General features: G+C 38.8%; 1 protein-coding gene across 2 annotated transcripts in view; it reads left to right on the top strand.

Moving 5' to 3' along the window:
- The window catches only part of DEF6 (DEF6 guanine nucleotide exchange factor), a 41,960-nt gene that overhangs the window by 2,647 nt on the left and 20,243 nt on the right, over positions 1-19,070 (top strand). For both annotated transcript variants that reach the window (XM_074311188.1, XM_074311189.1), the window contains exons 2-3: positions 8,608-8,748; positions 9,409-9,594. In XM_074311188.1, coding sequence (XP_074167289.1) covers positions 8,608-8,748; positions 9,409-9,594 — 327 coding nt within the window. The remainder of the gene's footprint in view (positions 1-8,607; positions 8,749-9,408; positions 9,595-19,070) is intronic.

Below are 19,070 nucleotides of genomic sequence, written 5' to 3'. Positions count from 1 at the left end.
GGTAACGGACATCCAAGGAAGGAGATTCCTTGGGCTTCCTGAGTAATGTGTTAAAAATAACGGGTTTTAGACAGATTTTTCCCTTTTATTCTTGAATCTCTTTTGCTGCAGAAATATGTAATTTTGATTTCATCACCTGAACTAACCTCCTCCAGAAATTTGAATTTGTTATTCAGTGTCCACCATTCTTTAGTTTTCCCCATTTTAGATAGCATTCATTTATCCTTCATCACCAGGGGCCCTGGAATTTTTCTCCATGTTTCCTGTTTTCCCTTTCCTTCCAATTTATGGCCCTCCCATTTTAACTACATGGTCAACCAGAGAGGCCTTCCAAGTCCAGACCTATATCTAGGGCTACACTTTAGTTCCCTGAAGCATTTAGGGACAGTATATTTCCCAGGAAAGGATACACTAGAAGCTTAGGTTATTTGATTTAATGTTCCTTTATGACCCTTGGAAAGATCTAATAGCTGCTTCTGACTCTACAGCTACATCTTAACTTGGATGAGAATCAAGCTGAGCATCAATTGACCTTAGAGCAGGCAAATCACTTCATTTTTCCATTTTCCTGGATCTCAGTTTACATATCTATAAAATGAGGGGTTGGATTAAATCCCTCTCTTAAGTCTCTTCCAATTCTATGATAATATAAATCTTTGGTCATGCATAGGACATTATAAGAGTTTTCTACAAAATGATGGGGTTAGACTATATGACCTCTAGCCTACTCTCTTGTAGGTATTCTCTGACTAAATTCAATGCTCTGGGATTCACTATGTCAATAATGAAGAGTTCCCAGGGAAAGTGGAGCAATTGATGACATCACAATTCATAGAAGGGAGCGAGAGGATCAAGAAAAACTCAAAAAAGTCCCTTCCGTAGTGACAAGGGAACAGGAATGGGAGGAAGTAATGGTCAGAGTAGGGGGGGCCGGAAGAGGCAAAAGAGCAATAGAGAAGTGGTCAGAAGACAGAGGAAGAAGTTAAGAAGAGAGAGAAATAAATAGTACCAACACCAAATGGCCAAAATAGAGAATGAATTCCTCCCTTCTTTTCACCTCCACCTTTCCATCTCCTTACTCTCGAACATTGGTACTTCTAGGGAATTATGGATCTTGGATTGTCCTTAGCCTGGGACTGACCTTGCCTCAAATGCTTTTGATCAATCCTAAGGAAACCCAGGGAGAGATCATGAAGAAAAAAGAAAAATGTGGTTTTTTAGAAAAGGCTGAATGAGCAGGAATTATTCAACCTAAATAAAGCTGAGAAGGCACCAAATCTTTTGCTCTTTGGAGGTTACTAATAGAGGGTGGAAAATGTATTTTTGTCCATTTATAGTGAAAACAGAACTGTGCAAGATGGTTTAAAGCTCAATATTGAACACTCCCCAACAGCTGAGAGCTACAAAGATTTTTGTTTGTTTGTTTTTAAGAGTAGATGACTTTATTGTTATAAATGTAGTTTAGGTGATTCTAATTTTGTTGGAAACATGCAAAGCATCATTGCCTTGGGCAAATTAGACATAGGCCTTCTTAATTCCATCAAGCCAGATCAGTGCATTGACACTGATAGGACATTGACGTCATATCTTTATTTTTTTTAATTTTGTTTTTTATTAATTTTTATAATTATAACTTTTTTTTGACATTACATATGCATAGGTAATTTTTTTTTTTACAACATTATCTCTTGTACTCCCTTCTGTTCCGAGTTTTTCCTCTCCTTCCCTCCACCCGCTCCCCTAGATGGCAGGCATTCCCATACATATTATATATCTTATAGTATATCCTAGGTACAATATATATGTGCAGAACCGAATTTTGTTGTTGTTGTTGCAAAGGAAGGATTGTATTCGCAAGGTAAAAATAATCTGGGAAGAGAAACAAAACAAAACAAAACAAACAAACAAACAAAAAAAACAATGCTCACAGTTTATACTCATTTCCCAGTGGACGTCATATCTTTAAAGCATGCTTCATCTGATATTTGTTAGCCTTGGCATCCACAGTGAATACCAGGGTTCTGTTTTCCTTGATATTGTTTAGAATAGATTATCTGGTCAAGGAAAACTTAATAATGTCATAATCAATCAATAAAAACATTTATCTAAAGGCTGGATTATTTCTACTAGGGGCACTTTTTCATGGGCTACCTGCAAACCAAAGTGTTTTGGGTCACCAGATGATTAAGGAGAGTTTCATTTTTTCATATGTACATCCTTCAACACTGCCTTCTTGGCCTTCAAGACTTTTTGTTTGGGGGAAAACATTTTCTTCTCCTCATTCATTGCCATTGTGGGGAAAGAAATGATAAGAGCTTTAAAGGTTTTTTTAATTTTAATTTTATTTTTTTAGTGGACAAAATTTTGTTTTCTCTCCCTCCTACCTAGTTGCAGAAAAAAAAAAAAAGGAAAATAAAACATTTGTGACAAATATGCTGAACAAGTGCTGAACAGAGAGAAGTTGGCTCCTCTCATACAAAGTACTTTCCTCACATGACTGAGAATCTGACAATGAGGTTTCCTTGCTTCCTAGCTGGTGCCCTTTCCCTAAGTATGAGTCTGATGATATCCAGTCATGGTCATCAGTTAAATTCTAGCAGCCCCCAATTATCTTTACAAATTAAATATCTTCTATTTGGCATTTAAACCTGATCCAGGTTAGAACTTCTCCAGCTTTATTTTGTATCCCTTATCCTTATTCTCTCTGCATTCTACAATCCAATCAAACCCTGTTCTCCATTAGATGCTACATCTTCCATCTCCATGACTTCACACTAGTTGTTTCCCATGCACATAATTCACTTCCTCCTCACCTACATTTCCAAGAATCCCTGGTACTTTCAAGGTTCAACTCAAGCTGCATCTCCTATATGATGTCTATCCTGATTCTACGTCTTCACCCCAAATCCTGGTGCCTTCCATTCACTAAAGTACCTTCTGTTTTGTTTATTTTCATCATAAGTCCATATTGTCTCCCCGATTTCTAAGCTCCTTGAGAGAAGTAACTGGTTCATTTTTTGTTTCCTTAGTCAGTGATAAGCACAGTGCCTCGTATGTAATTGTTGTTTAGTCATGTCTTGCTCTTTGTGACTCCATTTAGAGTTTTCAGTGGTTTGCCATTTTCTTCTCTAGCTCACTTTACAGATGAAGAAACAGAGATAAATAGGATTAAGTGACTTTCCCAGGTCACATAGCTAGTAAGTCTGAGCCCAGATTGGAACTCTGACAAGACTTTCAGATTCCTATCCCAGTGCTCTAACCACTGGACCACCCAGCACATACTGCATAATAAATATTCTTTCTCCTTACAAAATTTTTTACAGTGTCAAAGTCAAAACAGAAAGGAAAATATATTTTTGACTTTTGACATATTTGACATTTTGACTTAGGAACTACACAGTAACATTAACTATGTTCTATTGAATTTTTATTTATTTTGTGAAATGTTTTCCAATTACATTTTGATATTGTTCAGCCCCCCTGGTGTTTGACACCCTTGCATTAGCTCATTGCCTCAAATCCAGATCTGTGCCCAGAAGTGTCCTTGATGCCAGTGCTAATTTAATACCCAACATCACCTCCACTGCACTCGAGGGTGGGATAACACAGTGGCCCACCTCTGAGTCAGTGGAGAGGTTCCAAGAAGGGACTGGAGTGGATCCAAAATGTTTTGTCCAAAGTAGGAGAAATACAAGGAGAAATCCTACACAGATCGGAAAGAAGGAGAATAGGAAAAATCATGTGAGTGGTGAAAAAGGAGTCAATGAGCAACTCTCAACCAGAACATTCTTATTTAGGACAAGTATTTGTTCTGCTCCCTTCCTTGTGGGGGTAAGAGGTGGGAGGAGATTAAATCTGCTACCCTTCCCCACAGCCTGGACTTCCTTCTATCATTATACATCCCAGACTTGAGGAACATGAAGAGAAGAGAAGTTAGCAGATAGACCTGAATTCAAATGCAACTTCATGTGCTTACTTATGTATTCAAATTTTAGCTGTGTGACTTTGGGCAAAGTGCTTAACTATGTAAAATGGGATGTGGAGTAATAGGGAAAACTCTGATCTGTCATCAAAAGTCCTAAAATGTGGTCCTGACTCTATCCCTCATGAGCTATGTGGCTTTGTGTGCTTCAGCTTTTTCCTCCATAAAATGACTGCAATAAATGACCTCTAGAGGAAAAATACATCCCAAACTGAGGGACCTTAGATTGGTTCTGCATTGCTCACCATCCTTGAGATCCCTAGGTCCCAGCCATAACACTCCAAGTGACCACACCCCTTTCCTGACCCCAACTGCGCTAGCCAGAGCACACCCTATTCAGGAAGCCATAGCTCTCTGAGGTTTGCCAACCTCTCTGTCTGGGGACAGGCTCTGAGGCCCTAGCTTCCTGGAGCCCTCCCTTTCTCATCATCCTAATACCCCACAAGGGTATTTGGGCCCACAATAGTTACAGCCCTGGAATCTAATTTTTAGCCCTTCCCCCAGCTTGGACTTGTGTGGGCCTTGCCTAGGGAAGGGCAGTAGCAAGAAAGAGAAATGAAGAAACTAGTTGTTAAATTGGTCTCAGAAGAGATGGCTGGTGTGATTAAAAGTAAGGTGGGGACTGAGGAACTGCCCATACATGAAGAGGAACAAGGGACTTTAGAGATCTTCTAGTTCTTGGGTTCAGACAAAAAAAATTACAAACATATTAAAATATATTTATACTTCTTCTTCCACATAATTGGTTTCTATTGTTGTCCTACATATTTTATTTTGTGCATTTAAAAAGCATACTAAGAAGCATTTTATTAGATTTCCAAATGGGCCTTAAAATTGCTAATCCTTCATTTAGACCTATTTTCTCAATTTAATCACTGGGGAAACCATTTCTGAGAGAAGGGAATGTGACTTAACCACAATCACACAGCTAGCTCTCTTTCTTTCTACCCAGAATGGAAGAAGAGGGAGGCTTAAGTTAAAGCAGGGAGGTTTTAGGTGAGACATGGGGAAAACTGGTTAGGGTATTTGTGATGTGCTCTGAGCATCATACTTGGAGAAACCAGAAAGCAGAAGCCTTTTCCTGAAGGAATGTAGCATACATGTACAAACTTGAGGCAGCTCAGGAAGAATCATACAGACCAAGGAGAGTTAATACAAGGACCTTTGTGTGAAGAAGGGAGGCACAATCCTTTGTTTGAGGTTTTTTGGAGAAAGAGGGAAGCATTGTTTTGTCGATTATTTACCCAGGTTTTGATAGAAAGTAAGTATATGTAAGTTGTTCATTTGTTTCTGACTCTTTGTGACTTCATTTAGAGTTTTCTTGGCAAAGAAAGTGCAGTAATTTGCCATTTTCTTCTCCAGCTTATTTTACAGATGAGGAAACTGAGGTAAATAGGGTTAAGTGACTTGCCCAGAATCCCACTTTTAGTAAGTGTCTGAGGTCATATTTGGATTTTCCTGATTCTAGGCCTGATACTCTATCCACTGTACAATTTAGCTGTTTATAGACAAGAAAAAAAACACTAGAATTAAGGGAGATTGGGTCATCAAAACTTTCAGTCTCCCCAGGTAACTCTCTCAGACTTTAACTTTGAGGAGAACTGCCAGTCAGCATCAGTTGTGGGATTTCCCTACATTCATAGGTCTGGACCACAATATAAATAAATAATAATTTTTTAAATTCATATTTATGTGTGTGTTTACATATGGGTGTGTGTATGTCACTCTGATGTATGGCTTCTTCCTGCTTTGTCCTTACTTGCTTTGTTTTGGCTTTGGTCCTGTGATTTAGAATGGGGCAGCCATTCTTCCTGCATGCTACTCAGCACTACCCATAAGTCCGTGGATTTGTCCACCCTTGGCAAGCTCTATTCCTCCCAGCCTGGGCTTCTGTTACTACAGTCAAGAGCATCACCCTCACAGACTATAGATAGTCCCCAAACTTCTTGTGATCTGTTCGGTATATGTTATTCTTGGATTTCCTGGAATCTTTCTTGACCTAATTCATTCTAACACTTCAGAGATCAAGCATTGGAGGCATATTAGAGATGCTGATGCTATAGTTAGTGTCAAAGCTACAAAGCTAGACCTGGCTGAGCATAAGAAGAGGGAGGACTTCATCCCTCAGTACTGCCTCTTATGTCTTGTCTGCAGTATAATATATACAGAGCACCAAATTTTAACCAGTTCTTAATTTGGGACCCCTAAAGAATCTGTGGATAGAATTAGGGGAAGGGGTAGTTCATGAATTTGAAAAGAAAAAAAAATTCTTATCTGAATTTTTATTAACGTCTAACTGAAATTTGGGGCAGATAGGGGATATAATGGATAGAAGACCAAGCCTAGAGTCAGGAAGACTCCTCCTCCTATGTTTAAATCTGGTTTCAGACACATATTAGCTGTGTGATCATGGACAGGTCACTTACCTCTCTCGGCCTCAGTTTCTTCATCTGTAAAATAAGCTGGAAAAAAAAACACTCAAGTATCTTTGCTAAGACAGTTCTATATGGGGACAGCTAGATAGCACAATGATTAGGGTACCAGCCCTGAAGTGAGAAGATCCAAGTTCAAATCCAGCCTTGAGTATCTAATACTCATTAACTATGTGATCCTGGGCAAGTCATTTAACTCTCATTGCCTTGAAAAAAGAAAAGAAAACCGCAAATGAGGTCATGAAGAATCAGACATGACTGATTAATGACAAACTGAAATTTAGCATTTCCTTCAATTATGAATCTTTAAGAAAGATAAATTGTTCTGAGAAAAGATCTATAGACATTACAAGATTGCCAAAACATAGCAGAAAAAAAAAGTTAAGAAAACCTGATTTAGAGACTCAAAAATCTGGGTTTAAAGCTACCTCTAACATTTACTACCTCTGACACTTATAGCCATGTGGCGTTGGTCAAATTATTTTAACTCTCTGCTTTAATCAGTAAAATGGTAGTTTTAACCCCTTCCTTAACAGAGTGGTTGTGGGAATCAAATAAAGTAAGAAAAAAATCTTTTTCAAATGTTTAGGGGCTACATAAGAATCAGTTGTTATACTTGGGGAGGCCAGAGTTTGAGGGTACAATCCTCTGGAAAGCACCTCCTCAGGCCTCCCCATACCCATTGCATGGCTGTGAATAAATTAAACCTTGGCTGTTGACTCTGAAAGTCTGCCAACGCCTGACTTAGAGTACAAAAAGCAGTACTTACTCTTATTTACCAGAAATTTTCTCCTCTTGAGCTTCAAGGGGCCCCCTTGTTCTAGTACAGCCAGGATTTCTCAAACAAGCCAGTGTTTCTCCTCCCATTCCCGTCATGATTTTATAAACTTTGATCTGATCCCTTCTCAGTATTTTAAAAACATACATTATAGAATGCCATAGAATCATCTCTTTAGAGCTGGTTGGAACCTTTGAAGGCATGTTATAAATCTTCAATTTACAGGGGAGGAAACTGAGGCCAAAAGGATCAATTGACTTGCCCAGGATCAGCCAGATATCTAAAGGGGACTTTTAAGAATATCTACTCCAGACCCCTTCCTTTCACAAATGACGAAATAAATGCCAGAGCAGTTAAGTGACTTAGAGTACATGTACAAACATGAGCTATCTGGAGAATAATTTAACAGAACAATATGCTAAGAAGGGCAAGTTATTACACTACTGCCTTTGTACTGCTGAGAAACAGTGTGGATAAGTGGAAATAGAGCTGGCCTCTAAAAGCTAGGAAGACTTGGATTCTTCTGACACAAACAGGCTGGGTGACCCTGGCCAAAAAAAAGTCACTTAATCTCTCACTGTGAGACCATGAGTTGTAGAGAAAGGCTTCCTTCCTTTGTAGATTGAGTTGACTCTCTGAGAAGTTCCCTAAATCTATGAAAACACAAATCGAGTTCTGATCCCTTTCCCTACCTTTGTGATAAGTGGGAAGGCAAAACACACAAAATGGGCTTTAATCAAAATGGGCTTTCTGCAGATGGGAGGTCACAGAAATCATTCAGTTCAATGCCTTTATTCTTCACGTGGGAAAACTGAAGAGGAAATGACTAGCCTAAAGTCACACAATGGCTAGATGAGAGAGAGGAGGTGATTTATGGCAAAGGAGAAATGACTTGCCTAAAGTCACACAATGACAGGACTGGAGAGGGGATGTCATTGCTCAAGGTCACATAATGTTGGTGCTCAGACTATCTAACTAGTGCCTCCAGGTTCCTTGGCCATTCATTACTTTTCCCTCTGTATCAAAATACCTCATCATTTGGCATCTGACCCTTCTGAGGTCTTTCTGGAGGTACACCAACCTGACAGTCCTGCAAGCAGAATTCCAGTTCCAGACACATCTGGGTGTGGAAAAACTGATGGAGAAACAATGAGTGTTTGATGGATTTGAGGATTAAGGCCCCACTTTTGTCCCTTCAATCTGTCATTCTGGAACCCATGATCTTTCTAAACATAAAAAGGACTCTCATCCAAGTATTCCTTGGACCTTGTGGTCCTTGTCTGGAGTCAGGGGAAGAAGGACCTTCTCCACTTAGCAAAGTCCTGCGCTATCCTGTGCTCAATGGGCTGGAACAGGAACCTTTGTCAAAGTTTTGTTTGGGAACTAGAGGATTAAAATAAAGATCCCTTTCCCAGGTCTTGTCCCACAACTTGTACACGGTGCTGCACATTCCCCATGACCCTGTGGCCCTGGAGGAGCACTTTCGGGATGATGATGATGGCCCAGTCTCCAGCCAGGGTTACATGCCCTATCTCAACAAGTACATCCTGGACAAGGTGAGAGTCAAGCCCTGGCCCCCCTGGCCCCCACCTTTATACCTATCTCTTTTAACCACTTCCGAACCTCTCCCCACCTAGTTGCCATTTCCATATATTTCTGTCCCTCATTGACCCACCCCATTGTCCTGGGTTCTCAAACTGCAACTTTTTAAATCTACTTTCTATCATCCAATTCCCTTGGCATTTCTATTCTTCCTCATCATCCTCCAACCCACTCCAAGTTACTTTGGCTGCCAAATCACTACTCCTAATTTTTCTCACTACTCAGTTTCACTCACTACTCACTACTTCTCCGAGCCTACTACTCCAAATCCTGCTCCTCTACTTTGACAACTATGTACGCAATTTCACCAAACTGACCCCAGATAGTTCTTCTCCCTCACTAGTTTTATCCACATCTTTTTACTAGTCTCCTTCCTCTGCTTCCCCTCTACTCCCAAACTCCCCAAACTCCTTCTCTCTCTCCCCTTGGGTGGGATGGGGCTTCTTAGTTAGCAGGGTGACATCACATCAACTCATGTGTCTCCAAACCTAGAGCTCTGATACCCTAAGGGCTTGGCAGGGCAAAGCAAGCTGAGACTAAATTTGGATCACACTGGGAATCTAGTAAGCCACCCCACTCCTGAGACTGGGCTGATGTCTTGGCTCTGATCCCAGGTGGAAGAGGGGGCTTTTGTCAAGGAGCATTTTGATGAGTTGTGCTGGACTCTGACGGCTAAGAAGAACTATCAGCCCAACCGAAACGGGAATAGCACTTTGTCCAATCAGGATGCCTTCCGACTCTGGTGTCTCTTCAACTTCCTGTCTGAGGACAAGTATCCTCTCGTCATGGTGCCTGATGAGGTAAGGGGATGGAAGGGGACAGGAAGAGGGGCTCAGGAATAGTCAGGGGAGTTCTAAGGAGGACTGACCCCCTAAGAGAGCATTGAACTTTCCACATCCTAATGTAGCCATCCCTTCCCTGCTCCCAGATGCCCAGTGCTGTCCCTATAATCCCAGAGAAACTGAAGCAAGACAGAGATTGGGTTATAATCTTTTAATGTGGAGAGTTCAGACTAGCGGCCAAATCAAACTCATGTTCAAAAACTATCCGGTCCTGAGAAACTGAAGGAGGGAACTTTTATAGCTAAGTAGGGTTTACAAACAGAATATATAACCTGAGTATACAGTCTTATAGGGGAAACAAAGGCAGATAAGGGGGGCGAGAACACTGGGTGAGTGGACAAGCCATAATTCCAGGAAAGGATCATAACTTAATCCTGACAGGATAAGTCTGGAGACATTTAGGAGAGGGGCAATACTCAAAAGGGGGGTAACTATCCTAGCAAGGATTGAGATAAGGAACCTGGATTTTATGATACAATGAAATGTAAAGTGGCCAGAACTTCAAGGTTTTTCCTGACTCAATTCTCCCAGTCCTAATGGCAAGGAAGAGGGGGAGGGAAGGTGCTATAATAATTCTATTCAGGGCATAACGTCCCCAGTCTCTAGCCACTTAAAACTACCCCTGAAATCATGAATTCTTCAAAGAATCAATCACTGAGCATTAAGTGCTTCCTGAGTGTGTGCTCAATTCTGAAGCTTCAAAGACAAAAATGAAAGGTTCTGCCTTCAGAGAACTTAAATTCTATAGGAGACTCCATATACATACAGGACAAAGTCTGGACCAGTTATTTTGGTGGTATAGGAATCCCAGTGAGGATCCTGGTCTATCAATGCCAGTTGGCGCCTTCTCCATTTAGTCTCGGAGGAGACCAACAAAGGAGTTGTTTAGGAAATGAGGTGTCAAATAACTCCTACTGGTTTTGAGGTCAGCTGTCTAGATTCCACCACATATATAAAAGATATTCAAAGCAAATCCAAGGCAACTTTTCTTCTCTGAAGGAGAGAAAAAGGACTCTGCTAGTGGTCTGGTGAGGTGGTGTTTGTGCAAAAGCTAGAGATGAAGGCTGTCCAGGGCTTCAAAACCATCCTTTTCTAGATCCTCAGTCCTCAGCTATCTTCAGTCAGAGCTGATGTAACTGTTTACATGAACTGTGAAGGTGGTATAATAGATGAAGCAGTGGGCCTAGAATTAGGAGTTAGGAAGATCTGAGTTCAAATGTCACCTCAGATATTTACTATCTATGTGACCCTGGACTTTAACGACTGTCTGCCTCAGTTTCCTCAACTGTAAAATGGGAATAATGATAGCCCTCTCTCCCGGGATTATTGTGAGGATTAAATGAGAATATTTCTAAAGCACTCAGCACAGTTCCCAGGACATAGTAAGTGCTTAATAAATGCTTGTTTCATTCCTTCCTTGCTTCTAAAGACCAAATTATTTGGTGGGATAACTAAGAGTGCTAGATTTGAATGAAATTAGGAAGGTCTTGCACTAAATCTCACCTCTGTCACATATTAGCAGTATGATCCAGGAAAGTCACTTAACTAGTTTCCATATCTATAAAATGAGGATAATAATACCTTCCTGGGTTGTTTTGAGGTTCAAAGTAGATAACATGTCAAATGTTTTTACAAGCCTAAATGTCAATTATTTCTGTTATTAAAGGGTTAACCTAGGCCCCAGTATTTGCATTTAAAAGAGATTACCTGGAAAGGCCCCTCCCCTATAGGAATGAATGGTAGTGATTGGAATTTCAGAAGGTGGTGTTCAGGCAGGCTGGGAGGGGAAGTGTTTGTTTGGAGGCCTTTGCTGGACCAGTCAAATCCTGCCATTTAAGCAACATGACTGTCTTTGGCCTGGGGCATTTCTTTAAATTATTTTCCTTATAAATTTAATACAAATAACCACAATTTAATTCACTTTTAGAGAGCACCATACAGTTTCAAATAAAATAAGCAATATAGTTTCCAATAAAACCACATACACATACACACACACATATGAACATTATCAAAACAAGAGTTCACTTGGGATCAAGACTGGATCATAGTTTTAGAACTGAAAGAATCCTCAGAGGCCGTTTAATCCCTTCTTTCTCCAGAGGAAAAAAATAAGACACAGAGAAGTCAAATAATTTGCCGAGTGTCACACAGCTAGTAAGTGTCCAAGGCTTGTACTTTTCTCATCTGTTAAATGAGGGCACTGGCCTTGGTGTCCATTCCAGCTGTAAATCTAGGCTCCTGTGGTTCTTTCTGAGCCTTTTTTTTTTTCCAGCTTTGTACTTTTAAAAGTCAGTTTGTGTTAATGTTTTCTAATTCCTCTTTCTTTAATCCTCATCCCTTGGTATGTCTTTATTCTATGTGTCTTAGTGTTTTTTCATATTTATTTATCTTTATAAAGCAATAATATTCCATTATGTTACTATGCTGGTCTTTAGCCAACCTTTCTTCAGTGGTTAGAAATATGAATTGTTTGCAAATGAGCTCTAGTCCATCTTCCAGTTACACAAGTGATTTTTCTTATCTTTTTAGAATATTATTTTATTTTTCCAAATACATGCAAAAATAGTTTTCAACATTCACTTTTGTTTTGACCTTGTGTTCTAAATTTTTCTCCCTCTTCTTTCACCTCCCCAAGACAGCGAGCAATCCAATATGAATTAAACATTCAGTTCTTCTAAATATATTTCTGTATTCATCATGCTATTCAAGAAAAAACAAATCAAAAAGGAAAAAAACATGAGAAGGAAAAAAAAACCACCAAGCAAACAAACAACAACAAAGGTGAAAATATTATGTTTTAATCCACATTCAGTCTTCATAGTTCTCTCTTTCCTCTCTCCATCCCTAGTGTATTGAAATTGCCTTGAATCACCTCATTGTTGAAAAGAGCCAAGTCCATGTGATTTTTCTAAAGCACAGGACTAACCATATCATTTCTCTACCCAAATCAACTCTTGTGAGTTGTTATTCAATTGTTTCAATTAAGTCTGACTTTTTGTGATTCCATTTGGAATTTTCTTGGTACATATGAGAGTGATGATCTGTCATTTCCTTCTCCAGGCCATTTTAGAGATAAGGAAATTGAGGTAAATAGGGTTAAGTGACTTGCCCAAGGTCACACAGCTAGTAAGTGTCTGAAGTCAAATTTGAACTCACAGAGGAATCTTCCTGACTCCAGGTCCGGTGCTCTATCTACTGAGCCACCTGGTTGCCTATTATTAGTAGAATGTAATATAAAATGCCCAGTAAAGCAATTGTGAATGTTTTTGTTCAGTTATATTCTTGGAGTGGAACATCATGAATTTAGAAGGGACCTAAGAGATCATTATTTTACAGATGAGGAAACTGAGACTCAGAGAAGTTAAGTGTCTTTCCCCAAGGTCATAGAGGGAGGGGAGTAGCCAATCCCAGGTGTGAACCTACATTCTCTGCCTCTTTTTGGCGTCAGTATCCTCTATAGAACCTTTATCTCCCATCTCACCAAACATCTTGGTTTGTTTATGCAGAAAAGTTTGGAAATAGAAAAAGAGATGATGAATGATTAGAAATGATAGAAACTATATACAAAAGAAGCTTGTTTGGAATTACAGAAAAGGATAAGTTAGATGAGAGTAAATATATGGGGGTTAGATGTATCTGTGGCGGAGCTGATGTTGAAGGTTCTTCTAACGCCTGTTTTCTCAGAGTTCAGAGTTGATTCTGGGACAAAATGAAGTACTCAAAAGTCCTGGAACAGTTAACAAAAAGATGTTTGGTTTGCCCTAACCCAGCAAGGATATGCAATAAGGAAACAGTGGTACTTAATTTCTCTATAAGAGATCCCCTTCATCTCTGTATGGGAAAAAAATACAGTCATGAGAGCAGGATATGACAAAGGCACACTGACTCAAGTGGTCTTCATAAATCTACAAACTCAAAAGAGGCCCCCAGCTTTATTTGGCATAGACTTTTTGTGCCGTAGGTAACCAGGAAGTTTCACCAGGCAATCTGGGGCTAATCAGGTCTTGGGATGGATTTGTTTCCTTTTATTGTTATTGTTCATTTGTATCCAATTCTTTGGGGTTTTCTTGGCAAAGATACTGGAATGGTTTATTTCCTTCTCCAGCTCATTTTACAGATGAGGAAACTGAGACAAAGAGGGTTAAATGACTTGCCCAGGGTCACACAGTTAGTATGAGGTCAGATTTGAATTCAGGAAAATGAGTTTTTCTGACTCCAGACTTGGTACTTTATCTCCTTCACCACCTAGCTGTCATTTCCTTTTAAGAAAAATTCCTCTCCCAGGAGGAAAGGGGGAGGAGAAAGCTCAAACCATAATGTAGAGAAATACTGGTAGATATTAATCCTATCATAGACAAAGTAGGGAAAGGTAAAGCCATCAAAATTATTTTGACTAAAGAGGCCAAGAAACCAGGTAATGAAAGAAAGGAAAAGGATTCTGAAGATAAGGAAAGGAATTTCCTTTTCATTATAGTTGGCATAGACATTTCTTTTACTATCTTTAGAAAACAGAATAAGGTAGTTAACATTAGTGACATTTACATAGCAATCTAAGATTTACAAAATTACATATATATACATATGTACACATATATAATCCAATTCATATATGAATACATATATTTACACATATGTAATTCAATTTTTTTGTTGTTGCTGTTATTTTTTGAAGCAATCAGGGTTAAGTGACTTTTTCAGCATCACACAACTAGTAAGTATATGAGGCCACATTTGAACTGAGATCCTCCTCATTCTAAGGCTGATGCTCTATCTACTGTGCCACCTAATCCTATATACCACTTAATTTAACCTTCAGAACAATCCTTCAAGAAAAGTAAGGAATCTAAGGCTCACAAGGGTGATTTACTCATGATCACACAACTAATAAGTGTCAGAAGTGGGATTTAAACTCATGTTTCTCCTGGCTATCCATGTAGCACTTTTGCTACAATACCATGAATTCTAGCCTTCCTCTTAAATATTAATGAGGAAGCTTTTTTTTTTTTTAAATTTTAGAAGTTCTTAGAAAAGACTCAAGTAGAGTTCTTTTCCAAATGATATATTTTGTTAATGTTCTATAATGTTTGTAGAGACTCAATTAATGAGCATTTATTAGACATATCACTGGAATTATTGTACAAAAAAAAAAAAAGCAAATTCCTTAAGCTTACACTTCAAATAATTCATTCTAAAGGAGGAGACATGTAAACAAGTTTGTGCAAACTAATTAGACAGGATATAATGGAAATAAGCCACAGAGAGGAAGACACCAGTTTATTAAAGGTATTGGAAAACAGGAGTTTAGCTGAGATTTGAAAGAAGCCAGGGGAGCTAGGAGATGAGATGTAGAGAGAAAGGACTAGTGAAAATTCCCAGAGTTAGGTCCAAAGAAGTTAGGGTCTCTGAGTCACCTAGGGGTGGGGTGTAAGAAGACTGGAAAGGTAGGAGGAGATCATATCATATAATGATGATGATGATGATGATGATGATGATGATGATGATGATGATGATGATGATATTCTTGTTTAGTTATATTCAACTCTTTGAGACCCCAAGTACACATGAGGTCTTCTTAGGAAAGATACTGGAGTGCTATTTTCTTCTCCAATGTATCCCCATTTTACAGATGCCAAACTGAAGCAAATAGGGGTTAGGTGATTTATCCAGGTGCATCTAGTTGGTACAGTGAATAGAGAGCCAGGGCTGGAATCAAGAAGATTCATCTTTCTGAATTCAATTTTCTGAGCATAGCAACATATTGCATCCAATTGCCCAACAAACTGGACCCAGACCCCTTCTTCAGCTTAAGATTCAATAGGAAATTGACTTTTTATACATTAAAAATAATGGATCAAACAAGGCCAATTAGTTAAAAAGAACCAATAGAATATTAGTTAATTGGATTTCTAATTGGATGAAAGATTAGGGACTTTCCAAGTTGAAAGGGAGAGAGTGAACAGATAAAATTTTCTAAATCCAGAAAAAGAGATATCCCACTCTCCCCAAGTGTCTGTAAACAACCATAGGAATACAGAAACAATACTGATTGAGCAATATGGGATCAGTTTTCAGATAAGACATAGGGACTTGAGGAATTAATTATGAGAAAACTCTTTGTGTTAATCTTAGAATCTGACTGAATTTCTGGTCAGTATAACCTAGGTCCTTAGTTAAGGGTCTCTAAGCAGCAGAGAAAAGTAGTCCAGTTTCCTAGCCATGTAGGACTAAGTTCAAACAATAAAATAAGTTTTCTTCCAATTTCCTCAATTGGATAGTTTTCTCACAGGCTAGAAATTGGATTAGATTGATAATCAAATAGAAAGGGAATTAAGCTAGCTCTAGAAATGAGTGGCAAGATGGAGTCAGGGTGGTTCACTCATTCTCACAATTAATTAACCACTTGCTGAGATTGCTCCCTCTATCTTAGTGCCTTCCCTCTGAATCTACCTCTAAATATATTAAAGTATGTGTGTGTGTGTGTGTATGTACACACATATACATATAGGCATGTGTATATATGTATGCATACATTTACATAACAAGAGAGGGAGCATATCTGCCTGGAAATGAGGCTGGAGAGATGGGCTGGGGTCAGATTGTACAGGGCTCTAAAAGCTAAATAGAACTTGATTTTTGATCCTAGAGGCAATACAAGCCAATGGAGGTAATTGAGTAAGAGAGTCACTTAGTCAGATCTGTGCTTAAAGAAAATCACAACAGGAGCATAGGATGGACTGGAGTTGTATCACAGTTTCCTTTTATTGTCTTGCCTCAATTTCCCTAAATTGTTCTGCCCCCTCATTGCAGCCCCCCCTTCCTGATCATTAGGATTGAGATAATTAGGACTGTGGAGATCTGGCCACTCTGGCATTCTAAAAGAGTCATAAACTATAAATGTATAATCCCAGAGAAGGGGGAGTTCAAACTTCTTGGCTCATAAACCCTCCTAAGTTATAAAGAATTTATGGTCCTCACCCCCCAACCCTGTCAGAACCGGATTGATGGTCACTTCTTGGAAATTTCCGCCATTTACCAATGTTCGCCCTCCACCCCCTTGTCTACCTTGTTCTATGGAAACGTATATAATTCATTGGAATCTCACATTCTTTGCTGATGCTGATGCTGAATGTTTAAGATATCAGCCCTGGGACCAAAATGGATCTTTTGGTCTTAGAAAATCTATCCCTCTCAGAAATCCAAAAAAAATATTAAAAACTCTCTAATCTCTATCTTGCCTCAGTTTCTCTAGCATTACGAGCAAGAAGAATCTAGCCAAGGAGACCCATGTGGAAATTATTGCATAAACTAGACAAGATATGATGTTCTGGCTGTGTGAGTGGAGAGGAATTAGATGTGAGATGTTGTGAAGGAAAAACTGCAAGATTTGGGAAGGGAAAGGTAGATGGCACAGTGGATAGAGCACTAGCTTTGGAGTCAGGAGGACCTAAGTTCAAGTCTGGCCTCAGATACTATGTGACCCTGGGCAAACCACCTTACCCCACTTGTCTCACAAAAACAAACAAACAAACAAACAAACAAAAACACACACACACACAAAATCCAATAAAATTTGGAATCTAATTTGATATGGGAGGGGAGAATGATGGGTCAAAGTTTATAGACTTCACTGATTATAAGGATGGGGACAAGAAAAATAAGAAAGTTTGGAAGAGGGAAGGTTTTAGGGGAAAAGATGATGAATTCTAATTTGGACCTATTGAATTTAAGATTTCCAGGTAGAAGGGTTCAATAGACAATTGATGATGAAGGAGGGACTGAAGTCTATGGGAGAAACTGAGGCTGTATGTATAGATCTTGGTCATCTGCACAAAAATAATAGCGTAACCTCCCTACCTCCCAAATAGGTTGAAATCTGACGACCAGCTTTTTGAAGCTTTGTAGGCACATCTGCCCCACTACAGTCACATCCAGGTGTGACCTGGATGAAGATGCTGCAGCCTAGTTCACTGTTGAGCTTCTTCCTACAGATTACTTTTAGGATTAAATGTGTCAGTAGATTCAGTTGCCATTGAACTCTGAGAAAGATTCCAGTTCCTAAAATTCTAATAGCTTTTAAACTTTTGAAATGCTCAAGGATAGTTTAGCCCTTTACTTCCCCAACATTCATTCACCCAGGAGAAGAAAGAACAAATATGAGACAAGGAAAAAGGCCCTCTGTATTTACAGCATCCCATGTGGGGTGAGAAGGGCCTAAGGCTTCTCTCCCCACCTGAAGCCTTGTAACAAGTCTTTCCTCAATCACAACCCAGAAGGAAAGAAACAATTTGTTAGTTGTACCAAGTTATAGTTTGGTTTTTGTTTGTTTGTTTTCTTAACCACACAGTGAGCAGACCAAAAATAATCACAGAAAATCCAAAATAGGGCAAGGCCCTCCAACAACACATCATCACACACTTCCAGAACCAGATTTTACCAATCACCATTTCCCCAAATGAATTGGCAATAGGCAGAGTTTACTAAATATACTCAAAGAGATGGACCCACCCATTCCCTCACCTGGAATTGGCAGAAGGAAACCCATGACAGAACCTTGGGGAATACCCACAGTTAGAGGGCATGATATGAAAGATAAAGCCAGATGAGGAGACCAAAAAAGATGGGTAAAATAGGAAGTATGGTATGTGGAAAACCTAGAGGAAAATCCAGGAGTGAGCAATAGTGTCAAATGAAGATAGATGAAGAAGGATGAGGCGTGAGGGGAAATAATACATATTATTTGACAGTAAAGAATAGATTGGTAATTTTGAAAAGAGCAGGTTTAGATGGGTAATAAGGTTAGAAATCAACTTTAAATGAAAACTTAGAAAAAAACTTTAAATGTCAAACAAAAGAGTTTGCATTACTGATAACTATTGCAATTTATTAAGGAGAATGGTGACTAGTCAGCATGCTCTTTAGAAAAAAATCATTTTTGCAACCCTTCATTCTGTTTTTCAGTTTTCCTAGCAGTTTTTGTCAAATGAGCTCCTAAGGATTTTTTCTTAAGCAGTTCATTGAAAGTGTGATCAATTATTTTTCTTATATTGGGCTATTTAAATATTTTACTTCTTCTATTAATCTGGGTAATGTATATTTTTATAGATATTCATCCATTTCATTTAGATTGTCAAATATATTGGCATAAAATTAGGCAAAATAGCTCCTAACAATTGTCTTAATTTCCTCTTCATTGGTAATAAATTCATCCCTTTCATTTTTGATACTAGTAATTTGATTTATTTCTTTCCTTTTTGAAATCAAGTTAACCAGTGGTTTACCTATTGAGGTTCCTCCTTATAAAACCAGCTTCTAGTTTTATTTGTTAATTCAATGGCTTTCTTACTTTCAATTTTATTAATCTCTCCTTTGATTTTCATATTTTCTAAATTGATATTTAAAGAGGATTTTTAATTTCTTCTTTTTTTAATTTA

Source organism: Sminthopsis crassicaudata, chromosome 4 (genome assembly GCF_048593235.1).
Source record: "Sminthopsis crassicaudata isolate SCR6 chromosome 4, ASM4859323v1, whole genome shotgun sequence".
Classification (NCBI taxonomy): Eukaryota; Metazoa; Chordata; class Mammalia; order Dasyuromorphia; family Dasyuridae; genus Sminthopsis; species Sminthopsis crassicaudata.
The sequence above is the reverse complement of the archived record's forward strand: the minus strand, read 5'-3'. Positions and strand labels throughout refer to the sequence as shown.